The 20,526-nt window shown below is 50.9% G+C and overlaps 1 protein-coding gene across 1 annotated transcript; it reads left to right on the plus strand.

Moving 5' to 3' along the window:
• Positions 1-3,291: 3,291 nt before the first annotated feature.
• Positions 3,292-3,567, plus strand: HRK (harakiri, BCL2 interacting protein). Its single transcript, XM_040986875.1, has one exon. It carries the CDS (start codon positions 3,292-3,294, stop codon positions 3,565-3,567), a length of 276 nt encoding a protein of 91 aa, XP_040842809.1.
• Positions 3,568-20,526: the final 16,959 nt, after the last annotated feature.

Genomic DNA, 20,526 nt, shown 5'->3' on the forward strand with positions numbered 1-20,526 from the left:
CACATGAGGAGTATTTCTAGAGGAGGCAGAGGAAAGAATTAGGGGCCAAAAACGTTTACCTGTATATGTTACTGATCATAACCCATTCTACACACACAACGCATCAGGTTAAGCTGCTATCTGTGACCCGGTATCTCACGTTGGAGCTCTGGCTCCAGCCCCGGCTGCTCCACTTCCTGCTAACGGGCCTGGAAAGCAGCGGAGGATGGTCTGAGTGCCTGGACTCCTGCCTCCCACATGGGAGACCCAGATGAGGTTTCTGACTCCTGGCTTTGGGCTGGCCCAGACCAGGCTGTTGTAACCACCGGGGAGATAGCAGATGGAGATCTCTCTGGCAGTCCGCTTGTCAAATAAATAAATCTTACTTTTTAAGACTGTCTTCAAAGACAGTCACAGTCTAAAGTACTGACTTCAACATATGAATTTTGGGAAAGGGCCAACATTTAGCCTCTCGCAGCAGCCCCCTTCTTCTTCCTAGTCTCCAGCGATGACATAATGCACAAACTCTGGGGACAGACAGCTCGATAAGTATGGCCCTAGATAAGTGTGACTCCAGATAAGCGACTTACACGCTCTGTCTTAATTTGTTCACTCATCATACTGGATGAAAAACAGTACCTGCCTCCCAGGGTTACTAACCACCCATGCGTCAACATGTCTCGAGCAGCTACAACACTGCCAGACGCAGAGAAAGCAGTGCACAAACGCCTATTAAAGTAAACAGCAGCCTCAAAACCTCATCTTGACTATAGGTTTAAAGAAGTACTAAGGTGCTCTCCAAGACAACTTGGTTTCTTGGGGGCAAATCATCCATTGACAATAGGGGAACCATATATATATATATGGATATATATATACTGGCGGTGTAGGTCCCTCAACATTCTTCAAACTCTATCACTTGGTGACTGTCACAGGATCCCTTATAAAACTATTAATGATAGCCAGCATGTATGAAATGCCCAGCCCATGCTAGGCACCTGCTAAGGGGTTTACTGTGAGATTATTGGTGCCATTATTATTCACACTTCATAGTTAAGGGAATGGAAGCTCCAAGAGCCACAGCTCAAGGCCAAGTTCACCAGTTAGGAAGCAGAGGGAGAGGAGAGGAGAACTCTGATGTCAGCAGATGGGGGACTCTCAGGTTCAGGATGTTGGGGAGAAGGAGGACCTTTCTTGTCCCCCACTTCTCCATCACCCCCTCCTTTTCTCCCACTGAATGCTGTGTCCTCATGGCCAAGCCTGCACTCTCACTGCTGTAGCAAACATCCAAGCTGCTGGGACCCGACCCAGCGCCACCTTGGGAGCCCAGCGTTTCGAGGGGCAGGCATCCAAACAGGGTAATAATCGTCCCATTAAAATTAATGTCCATGAAGTGAGCCGTTAAAAGCGTGCAGATTAAAAAGGGGGTGGGGATGGTTCGATTAAAATCCAAAGGGCTTTTTAAATAGACACTGTATCTTCATTCTTGGAACGCTACACCCGGGCAACGGATCAGGTCCCCTCTGCAAAGACAAGGAGGGATTAAGGAGGTGAGTCCCAGGAGAATGGGGAAGAGGGCCTGGCCAAAAAGCAAAGAGAAGCAAGGTTTATCCAAGGCCTGCTGCATGCCAGGTGCTTGGCATACATTTCTCCATTTAATCTCCGCCCCAATCCTGGGAGGGAGGTATTATTATTCCCAGATTACAGGGGGCAGTATAAAACCACGGCTAACAGCTCAGTACCGACTGCACACTGCCCTTGCTTGGTAGAGATGGGCTCTGATTTTACTATGGGAGCTCGGACATCAGGTCTCATCTAATGGTGTGTCTCCATTTCAGCACTAGGGTAATTTGTTTTGGCCAGTTCAGGCAAAAGAACCCACCTGCCCAGCAACTGAAGTAGAAGATGCTCAGTGAGTGCTGGCCTCTTGCAAGGGTAGGATGGCCAGGGCTGGGGGACAGGACAGGCCACCATGATCACACAATCCCACTGGGATCTGGCCTCTCTGACCGGGATCTGGTCTGGAAGATGTACCCCTCCTTCTGACTCATCCAGACCAAAACCAAAGTCATAATCCCAAGGGAACCCAAGGAAGGACTCACCAGACCTTGGCACTACCCTGTCGGTGGCAGGGAGCGGAGGGGGAAACTTTGTTAGATTCCAGGTCACATGCCCCAGCCCCTTCACGCTCCTTTAACAGCCTGCATCTTTGTGTTTTAAGACTGGGGAGGTCTCATTCGCAAAAAAAAAAAAAAAAAAAAATCTGTGACAGACATCTATATTTTGTAGTCTGGAGGGGCACCGGCATGGGAATGAGAAGGGCTGGAGTCTCCACTCCAGAATCCCTGTGGCGGATTCTTTCGGGTCTCCACCTCACACATCTGTCCTAGCAACTTAAAGCCTGGCAGGGGAAAACCAATCACAAAGAAAGTAGACAAAACTAAGTTCCAACCAGACAGTCCCTTGTGAGGGTCTTTGTGGGTGCCAGCGTGGGGAGCCCACCTGAAGCCTAGCCAGTTCCCAACCTCCCACCCTCCTCCACCCAGGGCTCCAGCGGCGCTCTGGGAGCACCGGCTGGGAAGCCCAAAAGGGCTTGGAGGCGTTCGCGGGGGCGTGTTCGTACCCAAAAGCTTACAGGTGCCAAAGCAGAGCTGGACTGAAGCACGTTGGGCTGCACCTGGACCTTCCGCGGGATCTCGAATCCAACCCACTTCCCAGAAACCAAACAGCAGCCTGGGGATATTTTTGAACGCTGCTGCCGATTTCTTCTATCAGCTTCATCCAAATCGGCAAACTAGCCTGCCTCTTTCGCCAAATCCGAACTGGAGCTAACAAAACAGGAAAAGGGAGGAGGGGACGGAGACAACCTTGCCCTCGCACTTGTCGTCTCTGCGGGGGGGCTGGGAGGATGTCCCTCGGGGACCCCTCAAGCCCCGAGATCGCCACCGCGGGGCGTCTGCTCGCGTCCCAGCGCCACGCGCCCCACCTTTCTCTAACTGCGCGCCCCCTTGCTGCCGGCGCCGCTAGGGTTAAAAGTTACCTCTCGGTTTCTTCTGCCTGCAGCCCCCCCCCCCGGGGGCCGGATGATGTAACCCCCCTCTCCGCGCCCTCCCCGCCCCCATCCACCATGTGACACTTTAATTAATAATAGCGCCGTCAGCACAACAAACGCACAACACAAGGAGAAACTTGTGTCCAGGGGAGGCCCCCGGCGGCTGGAGCGCAGCGGCGGCGGCTGCGGCGGGCGCAGAGGCCGGAGGAAGAGGAGGCGAGGGGCGGCCCGAGCGCGGGGAGGGAGCGAGGCGAGCGATCATGTGCCCGTGCCCCCTACACCGCGGCCGCGGCCCCCCGGCCGTGTGCGCCTGCAGCACGGGCCGCTTGGGGCTGCGCTCGGCCGCCGCGCAGCTCACGGCCGCCCGGCTCAAGGCGCTCGGCGACGAGCTGCACCAGCGCACCATGTGGCGGCGGCGTGCGCGGAGCCGGAGGGCGCCGGCGCCCGGCGCGCTCCCCTCATTCTGGCCCTGGCTGTGCGCGGCCGCGCAGGTGGCGGCGCTGGCGGCCTGGCTGCTCGGCAGGCGGAACCTGTAGGAACGCGAGGCTTCTTGGTGGGGCCGGAGCCGAGACCCAGCCGGAGCGAGCAACAGGTACGCGAGCGAGCGAGAGCCCGGGCGCGGCACCTGGGCGCAGAGACGCCGAACGGGCCCCGGTGGCGGGAGAGTGACAAGTTTGGGTTTCTTCGTGTCTCTTCCACACCTTCCTCTGCTCCGCTTTCTTGCAGGGATCTGCGTTCCCATCTCCTCCCGAGGATCAGGTCCACTGCTGTGTACCCTCTGTCCCCTTCTCCTTGAGGGCATCTTGCCACTCCCTCCAGCGCGGTGGATTCGGGGGTGAGGGTGGGATCTCAGCCACCAAAATTGCTCCCAGTCCCACAAATAAACACAAGATAGCAGTGTAAAGTGCCTTTGCCATGGGAACGAAGTCATTACCTAGCCAGAAATTAAGCATTGCACTTTCAAGACCGATCTGCCCCTGCTTGTCCCATCACTCGGCAATCCCATGTCCCGAAAGACCCACGTCTCCGGTGGCGTACCCGCACCGCGTCCCTTCCTCTGCCTCCAGGGTTCTGGCTGTTCGCGTCTTTCTCCTTCAGGCCCGCACATTTAGCAGTTCTTCGCGGTGCCAACTTCGGACGCCTGCATCAAGCTGTCCCGTGTGGGGAGCTTGGCCTCGTCCCCAGACGGTGGTGGCTGCGAGGAGGCACTGTCCCAAACCCGGGCTGGGATTGGAGACTCTTAGGGAGACTCCAGGAGCATGTCCCGAGTTGGTCGCTGGCCCCTGGGCATTGTTGAGGGAGGGGCTGTTTTAAGTACCTGCTGTGCTGGGCGCTGACGGGAGTGGAAATGGGTAGTGAACACTGAGCGCCAATGTGTTTGGCATCAGTGGAGGAAAGATAGGAGTCCTTGGGCAGGGAAGTTAATGGGTACTGGCTGTGTGTCTGGCACTGTCTGGCACGGTACTGAGCACTTTGAGAGAGCTGAAGATCGTCTCTCCAAGGTTCTGCAGCAAAGAGGATCGCGGCAGAGAGTGAGGCTGGAGAGGGTTAGGCAGACACTCCCCTCACCCCTCTAGGGAGTGGACAAGGAAGGAGAGCAGGAGTTGAGATGAGGAGGCCTGGGATGTCTGGGTCGCAGACGAGCCCCGCGCGCGCAGACACCTTGGCGAGCTGGCGCGGAGCCCGCAGGCGAGGCCCCAGTGTCTGCGCGGGCGGGCGGGAAGAGGCGGCAGCCGGAGCGTGGGGGGTGGTAGTGCTTGGGGAGCTGCGGGGGTGCGCGGGGTGTGAGCCGGGAGCGCGGGCGACAGATGTCGTGTGGGCGCGCTTTGGGGCGCTCTCTGCCCTGCTCTCGGAGATGCCCTCGGCCAGTCCCTGACCAAGGGCTTCTCCCAGGGCATGGCTGGATGCTCTTCGCCCCGGAAGATCCAGCCCTGGCAAGCTGCAGGCCAACTTGGGAAGGAGCGCAGGGAAAAGCAAAAGGAAGTCAAAGCTCAAAGCCTGGACTTTGGGAAAGGAAAAAAAAAAAAAATGGAAGGAAAGGGGAAACTTACAAAGGGTGAAGTGAGAAGGAGGGAAAGTTAGGTCCAAGGGGCCTGGGAGAGGCCGGAGAGGTGGCGAGCTGGAGGGGAATGACTGAGAAATCTGATGGGCACAGGGAAGGGCGCGGATCTTGGAGTGCTGGAGAATTTGGGCACCAGGCGGTGCATGTGGAGGGCTCCCAGCGCTGCACGGAGACGCTTCTGGCCAAGCGCGGGCCTTCCGGCTCCCCACTGCTGGAAGGATCTGGAAAGCCTGGGTCCGCATGCCTGGGCATCCCCAGAGGGCAAGTCATCGCGTTGATGCCGCCCCCTCCTTTGCTTCTGCCCTAAGAGTTGCTTAGTTTTGCCACAGGACTCAGAATGACCCCCTGCTGGCCCCTGTGCTCTAGGAGGGGGGCCCTCCTCCCTGGGTTGGGTCCCTCCAGGGAGTCAGCCACACCCTCCAGAGAGAGTCCAGGCGCCCAGACCCTCCCACCCCCGCTGGCACTTCCTGTTCTTGCTGGAGTGAAGGATCCTGCTTGCGCCACATCCTGCAGCTCCTGTCTGTTTTAGGTTTGTGGCTTATTTGGGGGAAAACCCATCTTGCCCTAGCTCTATTCAGTTGGATAGACGGGCAAGGTAATCCGGGAGTGAAAGTGCCTTGGCAGAGCTCTGTCCTAGAGAGAGGCTGCTTTCTGGGTTCTTCATTCCCAGGAGAGGTGGGAATGGCTGCACCTTACCTTAGGTGTGGCAGGGAGGCCAGTGCCAGTCGTGGAGAAGAGTGGCTTAAGCTGCCTGCTGGAGTCATAGATAAAACAAACTGTGAGGCAGCCACGCCTTGCGCAGAACTTATGGTTAACAGGAAACCAATTAGAAACAACCACCCAAGACTCAGTTTTCACATATGTAAAATGGGAACAAGAATAGATTTCATGTGTCTTAAGACAGTTGGTTGAAGGCATACATGGGAATAGTGCCCGGAACAAAAGAAGTGAAAGTCCGGCTGTGCCCCTGAGATTATTATAGCTTGCTTGCTTAATTCCCTTTTTTTTCCCTACAAAGTAGTAAACAAGTTACCATCCTTCCATGGCTGGCAACTGCACACCATGCCCACCTGCCTGCTTGGGAAACCATAGTGTCAAGGTGATAGGATGGTTAACAGTGTGGGCTTAGGGGTCTGGTGTAGCTGGATGCAAGGGTCGAGCCACTTGCTGGCAGAGTGACCCGGAGTAACAAGCATTGTCTCTTTGCTCTGCAAAATAGAGCCAACCTCCTCCAGGGTAGAGAGGCAGGGAGATAAGAGAGCATTCAAGCACCGGGTCATGCTTGGCCCACAGTGAAGTCAAAGGAAGATGTTTCTCCTGTAGGAAGGGAAACTGAGGCAGAGTGCATTCTCACCCTGCAGTTGGGACTGGAACTGGAGTTTCTGTCTTTGAGGATGGGCCCACCGTGGCACCCACATCCTGGGGTGGCTGGCAGAGGTGGGGGTCACGGTGGATTCCTGCACTGCTGAGAGGATCCTCTCTGGAGATGGGGTGACTTACCCAGTCACCGCTCTGAGACTGAGAGCTAAGGAACAAAAGACACTTTATGGAGAGAGTGCTGGCTGGTGCCTGCAGTGTGGGAGGGTGGGAGAATTCTGCCTTGGGAGAGGGTGGGGAGAGTGGGGAGAGAGTGAATGAAGCTGGGGACTCTGAACAGGAGAGGGGGCCAGGACCAGGCAGAATTCTTCCCTGGAATTAGGGGATAGGGGAGGGGGGACTCTGTAGGCCCCAGAGGTAGGGTGGTCAGCGGCAAGGAAGATAATGGGCCTGGCAGGAGCCTGTGTTAATGAATTAATGAGGGGTTGGCTGACCCACCAGACATGCTAACTGTTCTTGGCAGGTACTCTGGGGATCAAGTGGTTAAACCTGGAGGCAGGCCTCCCTCCCAGCCCACCACACCTCTGCTAGAATGATCTGGGGAGGGAGCTTGGAAGCCCCAGCTTCTGCTTAGGCTGGGGAGGGCTGAGGCTGGGGGAGGCCAGCTACCAGGGAGGCAACTCCATGCAAAGGACCAGATGTGCAGGATTGTGGCTGCCTGTAGGAGGTTGGGGGTCATTCAACACAACCCCAGATGTGGGCTGGGTGTGTTGGCCACTGCACTTTTTGAAAAGTCACCTTTTCAGACAGGTGGGCAGGGTAGAGAGAAGCTGTGGGAGGAGGGAAGGTGGGCATGGTGGGTCAGGGGCCTCTGATTCCCCTCTGCCCGGTGGCACTGGCATTTGCAGGGTAGGATTTCACAGGTGCATCAGGCCACGCCATAGAGACATGGTACCCACACAGTAACTCTATGCTGAATAAACAAATCAGTTGGAAACTACATAAGATGCTACAGTTGCCCAAACCCCACTCCTTTGTCTTATTCAGCTTGTGAGTACTCAGTGCCTACTGTATGCAGGACACTGAGGATACAGGAAGGTCTACGACCTGGAAGCCTGTGGTCTTGGGACATTATCGATAGGAAACTGTTCTGGTCATAATCACTGTGTAATGAATGACTCAAAACGCAGGGACTTAAAGCAACTATTCCACAATGCTCCTACAATTCTGAGCTAACTTCTATGTTCTGTGGGTTAGTTTCCACATTCTGTGATTCCACGAGCTAGCTCCCGTATCCCATGAGTTAGTTCCTACATTCTATGAGTTCTCGCCTACATTCTATCAGCTAGCTCCTAAGATGTCTGAACTAGTTCCTACATGGCATGAGCCAGTTTCTGGGCTAACGCCTAGATTCAGTGGACTACTTTCTACATTGTGAGAGCTAGCTCCTACATTCTCTGAGCTAGATCCTACAGTCCATGAACTAGCTCCTGCGTTCCGACAGCCACGAACGTGAGCACAGCCTGGGATTCCTCATAGCCTGGCAGCCTTGGAGTAGTTGGGTTCTGACATGACTTGGAGCTTTAAGAGCAACTGACTGGGAGAACAAGCTGGAAGCTGCTGGCCATACCTGACCCGAACAGTTCCCCAAGTCACCTTGGTTAGAAGTGAATTGCAAGGCGGCCCACATTTAGGGGAGCAATGTGAGATTACACTCTCTGGGGCAAGGTTCTAGAACAGCATTTGGAATGGGTGCTATGGTTGTGCTTTTGAGGATCATACAGTCTTACCCAGAGACCATTTCAAAAGGTTATGTGGGCACCAGGGGAATGTAATAGACAGTACCCTGGCACATGGAGAGGGTTGGGGTGGCCCTAGGGGCAGTGCACTTGAATGTGCAGACCTGGGAAGTCTTGGAGGACGGCTAGTCCAGAGTCCTGGAGGGAAGACTGCAGAGTGTGTGTAAGGGCCACTAGCAGTGCAGCCTGGTGCTGGAGTGGGCAGAGGAAGACACAAAAAATGTCCTGACCCCACACCTGATTGGAAGAAACCAACCTGGCTTTGACCTTGCCCCAACCTTTTCATAGAAACAAACCAGCATGCCTCTTCTCAGGAGATGATCTCTGTATGGCTCCTGGAGGCCCTCAGGCAGGGGACACACTGGCCACCCACTGGGTTTCCCTTATCTAAGAACTTTCTTCAGGGGAGCAAGAAGTGGGGGCTGGAAAGAGGGCAGCTAACAGGTAGCAAAACACACTATGAAGGAGGGGATCGCTGGTCTCCAACAGTCTGTGATGCATTTCAAAAGAACTAGAAGAGTTAACAACACAGAAATGATCCATGTTTGGGAAGAGAGAAATGGTAATATCCTGATTTGATCATATACTTCACATACAGGTATTGAATGATTGTACTGTGCCCCATACATGGGTATTATGTGCCAACAGAAGAATGGTGAAAGGGGAAGGTGTTTGGTAGAGTGACTATGAAGATGGGTTGCCTGCATCCCATATTGCAGGGCCTGGGTTTGAGTCCCAGCCCCTCTGCTTCCAGTTCCAGCTTCCTGCTTGTGTATACCATTCATGTAGGAGATGATGACTTGAGTACTTGGGTTGTCATATGGAAGAGCTGGAGTAAATTCCTAGTTCATGACTTTGGCCTGGTCATTGGGGATGACCTGGCTATTGGGGATCTTTGGGGTGTGACCCAACAGAGAGAAGATAGCCCTGCCTTTCAAATAAAGGAAAATAAATGAATAAATTACTTTTTTCTTGATTACAAAAAATATTACAAGTTCATTGGCAACTATTTAGAAAATGCTATAAAAGAACATTGTAGCAATGCCAGCATCCCCTATTAGTGCTGGTTGAAGTTCTGGTTACTTCATTTCCCATCCAGCAGCAGAATATGGTCCAAGTACTTGGGCTCCTGAGAGACCCAGATGAAATCTAGGTTCCTGGCTTCAGCCTAGTGCAGTCCTTCCCATTGTGGCCATTTGGAGAGTGAACCAGTGGATGGAAGATCTCTTTCTCTTCCTGCAACTTCCACCTTCTCCCACCTCAGTAACTCTGCCTTTCAAATAAATAAATAAATAAATATTGGGCCCAGCACGAAAGCCTAGTGGCTAAAGCCCTTGCCTTGCATGTGCTGGGATCCCATATGAGTGCTGGTTCATGTCCCGGCTGCTCTACTTCCCATCTAGCTCCCTGCTTGTGGCCTGGGAAAGCAGTAGAGGATAGCCCAAGGCCTTGGGAACCTGCACCCAGATGGAAGACCCAGAAGAGGCTTCTGGCTCCTGGCTTTGGATCAGCTCAGCTCTGTCCATTGTGGCCACTTGGGGGAGTAAACCAGCAGACAGAAGATCTTTCTCTCGCTATATCTGCCTTTCCAATAAAATAAACAAATCTTTTTTAAAAATAAATCTTTAAAAAAAAGGAAACAAAATAAAATAATCTTGCTTCCTTTTGAGAAAGGGGGTTCGGCTTGGAGCAGAGGACCAGGGAAGCAGATGTCACTGTCTGCCCTGGCCTCCTTGCTGTGCGGAGACCAGAGAGCTCCCGCTAAGCCTTCCCACTGGGACAGCTCTGGCGCTGGCTGGTGCAGCCACTAGGGACTCTGACTGAAGCTGATCACCCTTCTCAGGAGATACTTCCTATCTCCAGCTGGATGAGAATTGTGGCACCCTGACTTTTCTGTGTCTTCCCTGTCCTCTTTTAATGGAACCCCATCCCTGAGAAATTCCCCCTCCCCTGAAACTTTCAGATTCCTTAAGCAAATGTCTCCATGGCAGAGCTGCAGAAAAAAACTTGTTCTTCAACTTTGTTGGACTCTCAGCCTCTGAGCAGGGAGGGGCTCCCTGTCACATGTGATCAAAAGAGAATGTTTTATTGTTTAAACAGCATCTCCTAAACGTGTGAAAGCTGCTTCCTAGAGGCACTGATTTTTTTTTTAAGAGACAACTGTATTCTATTTCCAAGTCATGTTAATGAGAAGATGTATATGCATGTCTAACTTTCTTAATAAAGATCTATATGTAAGTGTGAAAAGAAAATTATAATGGAGTGCTTTTATCCCACCATGCATTGTTAACATTGTGGTATATTTCTTTTCATTTGAAAAAAAGAATGCATGGACAGGTTCTTTAGCAAATGGACTCACTCTAAATGTATTACCTACAGCCTGACTTGTGCAATATATCATGGTCATTTCTCTGTCCTCGGTGTCTTTGTGCACCATACTTCCAAGAGGCTGCTTGCGTTGCAATTATTTGTATCAGTATCATTGCTCATCCACAACTGGTGCATACTTAGATGATTTTGCACATCACAGATGTTTTCTTTCTGAATAATGATTTATTCCAGTGTGTGTGTCAGGGAAGGGAGCAGGGCACCTACCCACTGGATCCTCCCCAAATGTCCGCTGTGACCCAGGCCTGGATCTGGAGGAACCCAGAATCAGGCACTCAATGCACATCTCCTTCATGGGTGACAGGGACCCAAGGACTCAAGTCATCTCAACTGTTTCCCTGGGTCAGCCCTGGCAGGAAGCTGGAATGGGGAGCCAGATCCAGGATTGTAATCCAGGCATTCTGTGAAAGGGTACAGGTGTCCCGGGTGGCATATTCACCATATTGTATGTAAAAGTAAGAGGTAGAGATGGCACCAACTTGGGTATTAGGCCAATGCTCAGAGAAAGTTTCCACCTGCCATTTGTCAGGGTCAGCTCTCCTGATGTGCAGGTGACTGTGAGAACTGACCCTGTCTTGTCTCTGGAACTGGGTGGAAGCTGTTAGTGCAACGGAAGGCATGCCCCTGGCATTCAGAGGGGTGAGTGAGTATGCCAGTGTGTGTGTTGGGTGGTATTCAGAGGAGTGAGGGTGAGTGTGTGTGTGTTGTTCACAGAGGTGAGGGTGAATGTGTGAGAGTGTGTGTGTGTGTGTGTGTTGTTCATAGGGGTGATGGTACGTATGTGTGTGTTTGGGTGGTATTCAGAGGAGTGAGGGTGAGTGTGTGTGTGTTGTTCACAGGGGTGAGAAGGAATGTGTGCATGGGTGTGTTTGAGAAGCGTTCAAAGGGGTGAGGATGTGCATGTGTGTTTGTGTGGTATTCAGAGAGGTGAGTGTCTATGTGTGTGTGGGTGGTGTTCAGAGGGAAGAGGGGGGGCCCAGCGTGGTGGCCTAGCAGCTAAAGTCCTAGCCTTGAACGCACCAGGATCCCATATGGTCACCGGTTCTAATCCCAATGGCTCCGCTTCCCATCCAGCTCCCTGCCTGTGGCCTGGGAAAGAAGTCGAGGAAGGCCCAAAGCTTTGGCACTCTGCACCCGCATGGGAGACCTGGAAGAAGTTCCTGGCTCCTGGCTCTTGATCGGCACAGCACCGGCCGTTGTGGTCACTTGGGGAGTGAATCATCAGACGGAAGATCTTCCTCTCTGTCTCTTTCTGTATATCTGACTTTCTAATAAAAATAAAATATGTCTTAAAAAAAGAAAAAAGAGGGCAGTGGTTGTGTGTTTTTGGGTGGTGTTCAGAGGTGTGTGTGTGTGTGTGTGTGTGTGTGTGTGTGTGTAGGAGGGTGTGGCTCTTTTTCGGTGCAAAATTTAGTCGATGGGCCGTTATTCAAAATGTAGGTGGGATTTTCTGAGCATTTGGTTATAACAGTTGCTAAATTGCCTACCCGGAAATGCTGTTCAGCCACTCTGCCAGGACTGGGGGAACTTCCAAATGGAGCTTCCTAACCTAGTTAGCACTAGTTTCTGGGTGCCACAGGACACAAAACACCACACTTCCTTCTCTTCATTGCATTCCAGATCTGGGGCATGGTGATGGATGGAGTGGGCATTTATTACCTTCTGAATGAAATGATGTGGACAGGAATGAGTGAATGTGGGGGAGGCTTTGGGATTTTTGTGAGCCCCCATAGGTCAGGTCATTCACATTGGCCTATCTCATATTCCTGCTCCTTAGTCCTTGAGAGAGAAATCTCAGTTTTTGTTTGAGCTCACAAAAGATTTATGGCCCCCAGAAGGCTCTAGAAACCTAAGTAGAGCTGGACAGGACTAGATACTGATTTTATTCACTTGACAAGAAGAAAGAGAGAGACAAGATTGCATCTCCTGGCTCATCCCCCTTAATATCCACAACAGCAAAAGCCGAGCCAGGCCAAAGCCAGAAAGTTAGAATTCCATCCAGGTTCCCATGAGGGTGGGCAGCAACCGAAGCCGTCACCTGCTGCCTCCCAGGGTGCACTTCAGTAGGCAGCTGCAGTGGGGAGTGGAGCCAGGATTTGCATCCATGGATTCCAGCATGGGAGGTGGATGGTGATAGGTTGACCTGCTGCACCAAAAGCCCGTCCATGAAGGGGCTTCCGAGATCATGTAGTTCAATGCCTTCACCTGGCACATGGGGACACAGGAGCGGAGCCATGGCCACTGAGGGTTGAGATGAGGTGGGCTTTGCTGCCAGCTGATTTGTTCCTGTCTTTGAGACTTTGAGGGGCTGAAAGCAGAAGACCTCCTACCTGTATCTGATCTGAAGTGGACTCTTGGTTTACAGTGAAATCAGGCATGCCTGTGTAGAAGCCTGGATTTCCAGTATTTCCTGAAAAAAAAAAGATCTAGCAGCATCCCCACATGGCAGGAATGGGTGGGAGATGGGGTCTGGAACATCTTTGGACAGGACGCAGCCACCCTAGGCAATTCTAGGTCTTCCCCAATCCGGGTATGCATTTTAACTCCTGATCCCTGATTTCCAGAACCATTCCACAAAGCCTCCCTTCGGGGGCATATGCCTACCCGTAAACGTATCCTATTTTTAATTAAAGGAGCTCATCCTGTGCATGCGGTTTTGCTATCTGCTTTTTCCTTAACTAAAAATAGGTGGTTGAGATCCACACTCCTTTTTCATGACTGTGTGGCGGGTCATGGTTTATTTGGTTGCTTCGCTAAAAGGGGACACTGACACACTCGCCTGTTTTCTGTCAGTGCCCACAAAGCCTCTTTACGCTTTACCGTGTGTCTCTAATACTGGGGCATGGTGGCCTGCAGAGCAGGCACACACTGACATCCTTGTTTGGCAAACTATGCAAACAAAAAGTGCAAGTTCCTAGAGATCACGTTGTCTGTTCAATGAATGTGCCTAGCAGGAACTTCCAAAAGTTGATGGAAAATAAAGTTAAAAGATGAGTTGAAGGCTTGGCATGGTAGCCTAGCAGCCAAAGTCCTCGCCTTGCATGCGCCAGGATCCCATATGGGTACCAGTTCGTATCCAGGCTGCGCTACTTCCCTTCTAGCTCCCTACTTGTGGCCTGGGAAAGCAATCAAGGATGGCCCAAAACCTTGAGACCCTGCACCCGCGTGGGAGACCTGGAAGAAGGTCCTAGTTCCTGGCTTTGGATCAGCTCCGGCCATTGTGGCCACTTGGGGAATGAACCTGCAGACAGAAGATCTTTCTCTCTGTCTCTCCTTCTCTCTGTAAATCTGACTTTCCAATAAAAATAAATATTTCTAAAAATCTTAGAAAGAAAAAAATGATAAGATATCAGTGGTTTTTCCTCCTTAAAAAATGAGTTGATTTTGGTGCAAAAATTTTCACAACCCATTGTGTAGCTTTATTATAATACACAAGAGCTTTCTGGAAACTCCCCTCATGTTCTAGAACATGAAAAAATATCCTGGCATGACTCTCTTTATGGGCCACAGTTTGCTTCAGGAAGGGTCTGTCCATTCCATTTGGTGTTGAGTCTGTGCAGAGCTATTTATTTGTATGGGATTCAAGACTCACCAGCTGTAACTGGCAATGTGTTCTTGGGTCTCTCCCTCTTTTTTTTAATATTTTTATTTATTATTATCGGAAAGGCAGATGTACAGAGAGGAGGAGACACAGTGAAGATCTTCTGTCCGCTGACTGACTCTCCCAAGTGGTGCAATGGGCAGTGCTGAACCAATCTGAAGCCAGGAGCCAGGAACCTCTTTGGGGGTCTCCCATTCTGGTACAGGGTCACAAAGCTTTGGGCCGTCCTTGATTGCCTTCCCAGGCTGTAAGCAGGGAGTTGGAAGGGAAACGGGACCACTGGGACATGATCTCGTGCCCATTTGGGATCCCGCCCGGCAGGTGCCAAACAAGGACTTTAGCCACTAGGCTACCTCGCCGAGTCCCAGGTATCTTTCTTTGATTCAATAACTGTTCACTGAGGTGGGCATTGGGCCTTGTGGTTTTGATGCCCACATCCTAATTGGAGTGCCTGAGCTCAGCGTTTGGTTCAGATTTCTGATCCCAGCTTCCTGCTAATGCGCACCTGTGACGGCAGCAGGTGATGGCCCAGGTTTTGGGTTCCTGCCACACCCTCATGGGAGAGCTGGGTGGAGCCATCAGCACCTGGCTTTGGTTCTGGCCTGCTCTGCACATTTGGAGAGTGAAATCAACCTTTGGGAACTCTGTTGATCTATCTTTCAAATTAATTAAAAAAAATCTTTTTTAGATTAAAAATCACTTTTTACTTCTAGCATTGATAACCATCCCGTGCTAGCCAGGGGCTGGGCCAAGGGCACTGAACTTCTTCCAGAAGCTTCCAAATGGCTTTTTCTCACATACCAAAAAATGCCACCTGCTTTTGCAGGCCCCTTCGCGCAGCCCCCTCCATGCCAGGCTCCCCAGCTGGTCAGTAAGAGAGCCACAGATGGGGATTTAAGCAGTGCTCTGACACGAGCAATCTTCTTCCCTCTCAGAATCTGCCTGGAAAGGTTTTTTTCTCCCAGTCTTAGGCACTAGGCCTGCTGGCATGACCTTCATCCCTGGGTCAAAACTGAAGACGGGGGAGCTGGGAGACTGCATCTTGAGTCACTAGCGACACATGGTGATAGCGAAATGAGCACCTATTGCGTGCTTCGCTCTGCACTTAGCACGTTTAGAGAAGGAATGGAGAAGGCATTTGGTGCAGCAGTTGACTCTGGAATTCCTTTATCTGAGAGCCTGGGTTTGAATCCCTGCTCTGCTGCTGCTGGTTCCAGCTTCCTGTTGATGCACAGCCTGGGAGACAGCAGGGGATGGCTCAAGTCACTAGTTATGGAGAACTATATAAGCATATATTGTACAAAACAAATGCTATAGAAACAAGCACATTAAATAAACATTGCAGGTCCTCTTATGCTGTACCCACAGATTCACTCTGCTGGAGGAGACGGGGTCACTTACTGAGTAGAAAAGAACGCTTCAAAGAATAACAGTAATAGAGACTGTCCTACGTTTCCTCCTTACAGGGAGACTGGGAGGCTTGCCCTGGTACTGACTCCCTTTTCTATCTAAGGACATTGAAGTCGCCAGAAACGTGAAGTAACTGGCCCAAAGTCACACTGCTTTTGAGTGTCTGGATCAGGGTTTTCAGTTCATGTGTCTCTGCTCCAGTATCTGTGATCTGAACCATGATACTGTGTCTCTGCACACTGTTTTACAATGTACACACACACAGACACACACACACACACAAGCTCGCTCACTTGTTCACTGAGCAGCTCTAACCTGGAAATCCAGAGTGTTCCAAAATCCAAAACTTTGGAGTACTGACATGACACCAGAAGTGGAGAACTGCCATCCCATGATGGGTGGCAGTCACGATACAGGCACATGGTAGAAAATGACTTTTGTGAGGGGGGGCCGTAGGCACCGTGATTATGACACCATCTGGAATGCCCTGGTTGGAGTCCTGGCGTTAGCCCCTGTTTCCAGCTTCCTGATGATGTGCTCCCTGGGGGGACCACAGGAGATGGCACCAGTACTTAAATCCTTGCCAACCACGTGGGACACTCTGAGTTCTTGGCTCTTTGATCTGGCCCAGCATGGTGGCCTAGCAGCTAAAGTCCTAGCCTTGAACGCACCAGGATCCCATATGGATACCGGTTCTAATCCCAGTGGCTCCTGGCTTCCCATCCAGCTCCCTGCCTGTGGCCTGGGAAAGAAGTCGAGGAAGGCCCAAAGCTTTGGCACTCTGTACCCGCATGGGAGACCTGGAAGAAGTTCCTGGCTCCTGGCTCTTGAACAGCACAGCACCGGCCGTTGTGGTCACTTGGGGAGTGAATCATCAGACGGAAGATCTTCCTCTCTGTCTCTTTCTGTATATCTGACTTTCCAGTAAAAATAAAATAAATCTTAAAAAAAAAAGAGGGCAGTGGTTGTGTGTTTTTGGGTGGTGTTCAGAGGTGTGTGTGTGTGTGTGTGTGTGTGTGTGTGTGTATAGGAGGGGTGTGGCTCTTTTTTGGTGCAAAATTTAGTCGATAGGCCGTTATTCAAAATGTAGGTGGGATTTTCTGAGCATTTGGTTATAACAGTTGCTAAATTGCCTACCCGGAAATGCATCTGTGCTCTGGCGAAGTGTTTGTTTTTGGTGCTCGTGGCTCACCTTGGATGCCAACCCATAACCAAGACATCTATGGGTTTGGGAATTTACCTTTTGAGAAGCTCCAAGAAACTTAGCAAGATGCACCTTGGCTCAGCGTCACCATAGGGAACATGAAAAGTGGTTGCTGGCCTCCCTCTTCTGGACAAATGGGCTTTTGTGTGAATGGAGTCATCGCAGCTTTTCAAGTAGCTTCTTTCCTTGTCTTGAGGAGCCATTGTGAGCTTTTCCTCCACCACCCACATTCAGCTAATGGATCTGACAGAGCCTCCATCCCTACAACCTTCTGATGTCATTCCCTGCCCATCAGAGACCATTGCAGCCAGGCTTGTCACTGCCCTCTGTCTTGTTTAGCTCCTTCACTGTCCCCCAGAAGGATCCCTGCTTCTTCCAAGAATAGGCAAACCATGCATATGTATAGCTTCAAATTTGCATCCTCTCTGAAGCATCCCTGGGGAATGAAAATTCCATCCTGGCTCCTGGACTTCCAATATGTCTCAGAACAATGGTTGTTTCTAGTACTGACCTCTTCCATGGCATGTCTTCTGCAGTAAGACTAGGGGATAGGGGTGGTTTGCTGTGGAGATGACATAGCAGGTGCCTGGCCTTGTCTGGTGTAGGGCTCGCTGCTCAGCACCAAGTCCACACATGATGATAGTACACAGTAGGTGCTCAGGTGTGCTTTCTCTCCTTCTCTCCTTTCTCTTTGGACTTGCGTTTACAGTGGCATGACTATCTTGGAATCATGCTGAGGGTTTCCACTGGTTTCTTTCTGTAGGCTAGAAGCCAGCTAAGTGTGATTGTTAGGGGTTGCAAATCTGGTTTTCATGGACTAAACAGGGTGTACTTATCAATGGAGCTGACTGATGGCTTTAATCCATTGTAGATTGAATCTGGCCATGCAGAGCTGCTGTTGAGCATATGCCCTAATGGGACAGAAGGAGAGCTGTGGAATAGGCAGGCTGCAGTGGTGTTTTTGCTTCCACTTAAGCAGGTCATAAACGAAGTTTGAAGTCACTGAGTTGGGTCCTTGTGACCATCAGCTAAGAGCGATTTGCGTGAATGTGTTTGTGACTCACTTCGTTCTTGCAGCAGATGAACTAGGCAGGGGCTGATAAAGAGGTAGAACATCCTTAAACAGCATCATTGAGGCAGGGGCAGGGTGGTGGTGTTGCAGTTCAACAGTGAAGGTTCAAAGGCAAAGTTGTGGGCAGGGTTTAGGATCCTGGTGAGGCCTAACACTGTTAATAGAGGTGTACTCAACCCCACCCAAGTTTGAAAGGGCAAGGGGAGGGAATAGGACATGGAGGTGCCATGGCCTATCTGTGCCCAACAGAACACAGTTGAGGAACAGATCCTGGCACCTCCGTCTCCCATTAGCGCCTCCTGTTAGACCAACCTAGCCAGAAGTGAGAGGCCCAGGAACCTGTTGCTACCCATTCTTGCAACTCGGCATCTTGGTCTTTTTCCAATCTGGGAAGTACTAAAGCAATCTCCTCCACTGTCTCTCTTCTATATCACTTGTTTGTACCATTCACTTACATGGGAGTTCTTAGACCCACATCTGACGAGCAGCTAAAATCCTATCTCTTCCATTATATTGCAACCATGAAGTTCACCCCATTGAAGTTGTACAAGCTGGGGATCTTCAGAACCAACTTCAGATCTTCAGATTCACAGAACCAACTCTACAACATTCCTTCCTTTAGTAGGCACTCTGTTGGTTCCCATTCCACATAGCCCCAGGCCTCTCCTTTTCTTTTCATTCTCTTTTTACTACCTAAAATCTGTCTCTTCTGGGCCTTTCCCATACATGCAGTCACACCTCTTTGTCCTTTTGTATCTGAGTTCTTTAACTTAGCATCATTTCTTCAAGGGGTATCCCTGCTGAGCAAGTGTAAATATACTTTTTCCTTTGATGGCTGAAGTAACAATCCGTTCAGGCACCTGTGGACATTGGGTCACTTCCACTCGCTGGCTCTTATCCATCACGCTGCAGTCACATCCAAGTCTCCATGATGTCCTTAGGTATATGCCATTTTTTCTACACTGCCACATTTGTTCATCCTGGCTCCTTCCTTAGTAACTCTGATTCTCCACAACGCCTCCTACCTGTTTGTCTCAGGAGACTTCTCTGACTCTTCCTGCCCCAGAAACTGTCTCTCCATGGGGACTGCTAGAGCCCTAGTTTGCCCAGATGCTTTTCAATGTCAGTTTCTTCCCATCACCCTCTGTTGGTCTCTGAGGCCAATAAAGGCAAGAAAATGACATCACTGCAACTGGAGCACCTGGCGTGGTAGTTGGCATGTTTGGAATGGATGAATGAGCCAATAGATGGTGAATGAATGAATGAAGAGAGCAGAGATAATTATATGACTCTCCCTTGAAAATGGATGAGATGAACGTCTGCTTCTAATTTGGAGGGGTAAGAAGATAGTGTGGCTCTAGAGTATAATGTTTGCATCTCAGAAGATACCTGTGTAAACATTTCAATTTGGAAACAGAAGGGTGTGTGTGTGTGCCCATGCAAATGTTAATTTTATCCTTTATTTTGAAAGGCAGACAGACAGATCGTCTACTCCCTGGTTCACACTCCAAATGTCTACCACAGTCTGGGCTAGGCCAGGCTGAGGCCGGGAGCTAGCAACTCAATCCAGATTTCCCATTTAGGTGGCAGGGATCTCTGCCTCCCAGGGACGCATATGAGCAGGAAGCTGGAATCAGTAGTGGAGCTGGGACTCAAGCACTCCAGTATGGGATGACAGCCCATTGTCCTCCACAAATATCTACTTAGGGAAGGTTGCTCTAGGGACAGAGCTCTGGGGAGAGGGGATGCAGTAACACCAGTGTGGGGAGATTTTCCATACAAAACTAGTGCTTAGCCTTAACTGCACTCCACCCCCCCCACCCCCCCATCCTGACATCCTCAGCTGACTACGCAGAGGTCCCGTCTGTTTAGGCTACAGCAACATTGCCCCACCAATGACCAAAATGCAAATCTTTGTCTCTGCAGGTTGGTGAAATCCCTGTGTCCTTGGAGCAAGCTGGTTCCCGTTTTCCTGAGGGGGAGCCCAGAGCTTGAAAGGCCGCGGTTGGCACTTCGAGAAGGAAGTGGAGAATAAAGTCAGCGCCTGGAGCAATCACAGAAACACGGAATGGGACTGGGGAAGCCCTTTGGAATTCCAGCTGCAGGAACAGACACCCCAATGCTATTTACATATAGCTCTATATATAAGAAAGAGAAAATATGAATATTCCTTATCCATGCATGCCTTGTTGAGGACATGGTCCCCTCCCCTTCCGGCACCTTGCCTTGTGAACTCTGTAATGTCTTGGGCACTGGAAAAGCGATGCCTGCTGTGTACCTAGACCGTTTGCAAAGACCAATGGGAATTAGCCTCAGCAGCGACCAGCTATCTGGCCATAGATGCTGGTGGAGTAAGAGGTAAAGTTGCAAAAGGCAAGGTAGAAGAACAATGTGAGGAGGACTCGGGCCGATTTGCAGGAGCAGGAGGGCATACTTTTGTTGCCCTACACGTGCTGACCTCCCTCTGTCCCTGTCTGGATAGGTGGCTAGCTCCTGCTGTCACATCAAGAGAAATGGGATTGCTTTTTTTTTTTTTCCTACCCGTGTGGTGCTTCACCAATCTCGATGGTGCTAAGTGTGGTCTCGCTGGCGCAAAGGCCGGGGGATGAGACAGATTTCCATTTTGCTGTTCCAGGAGGAGT

The sequence above is a fragment of the Ochotona curzoniae genome, unplaced genomic scaffold (assembly GCF_017591425.1).
Source record: "Ochotona curzoniae isolate NIBS_2020 unplaced genomic scaffold, NIBS_Ocur_1.0 contig_46, whole genome shotgun sequence".
NCBI classification, from domain to species: domain Eukaryota; kingdom Metazoa; phylum Chordata; class Mammalia; order Lagomorpha; family Ochotonidae; genus Ochotona; species Ochotona curzoniae.

Bases quoted from the DNA above. Each gene is read 5' to 3' on its own strand.
- HRK (XM_040986875.1), top strand. From the start codon at position 3,292: ATGTGCCCGTGCCCCCTACACCGCGGCCGCGGCCCCCCGGCCGTGTGC.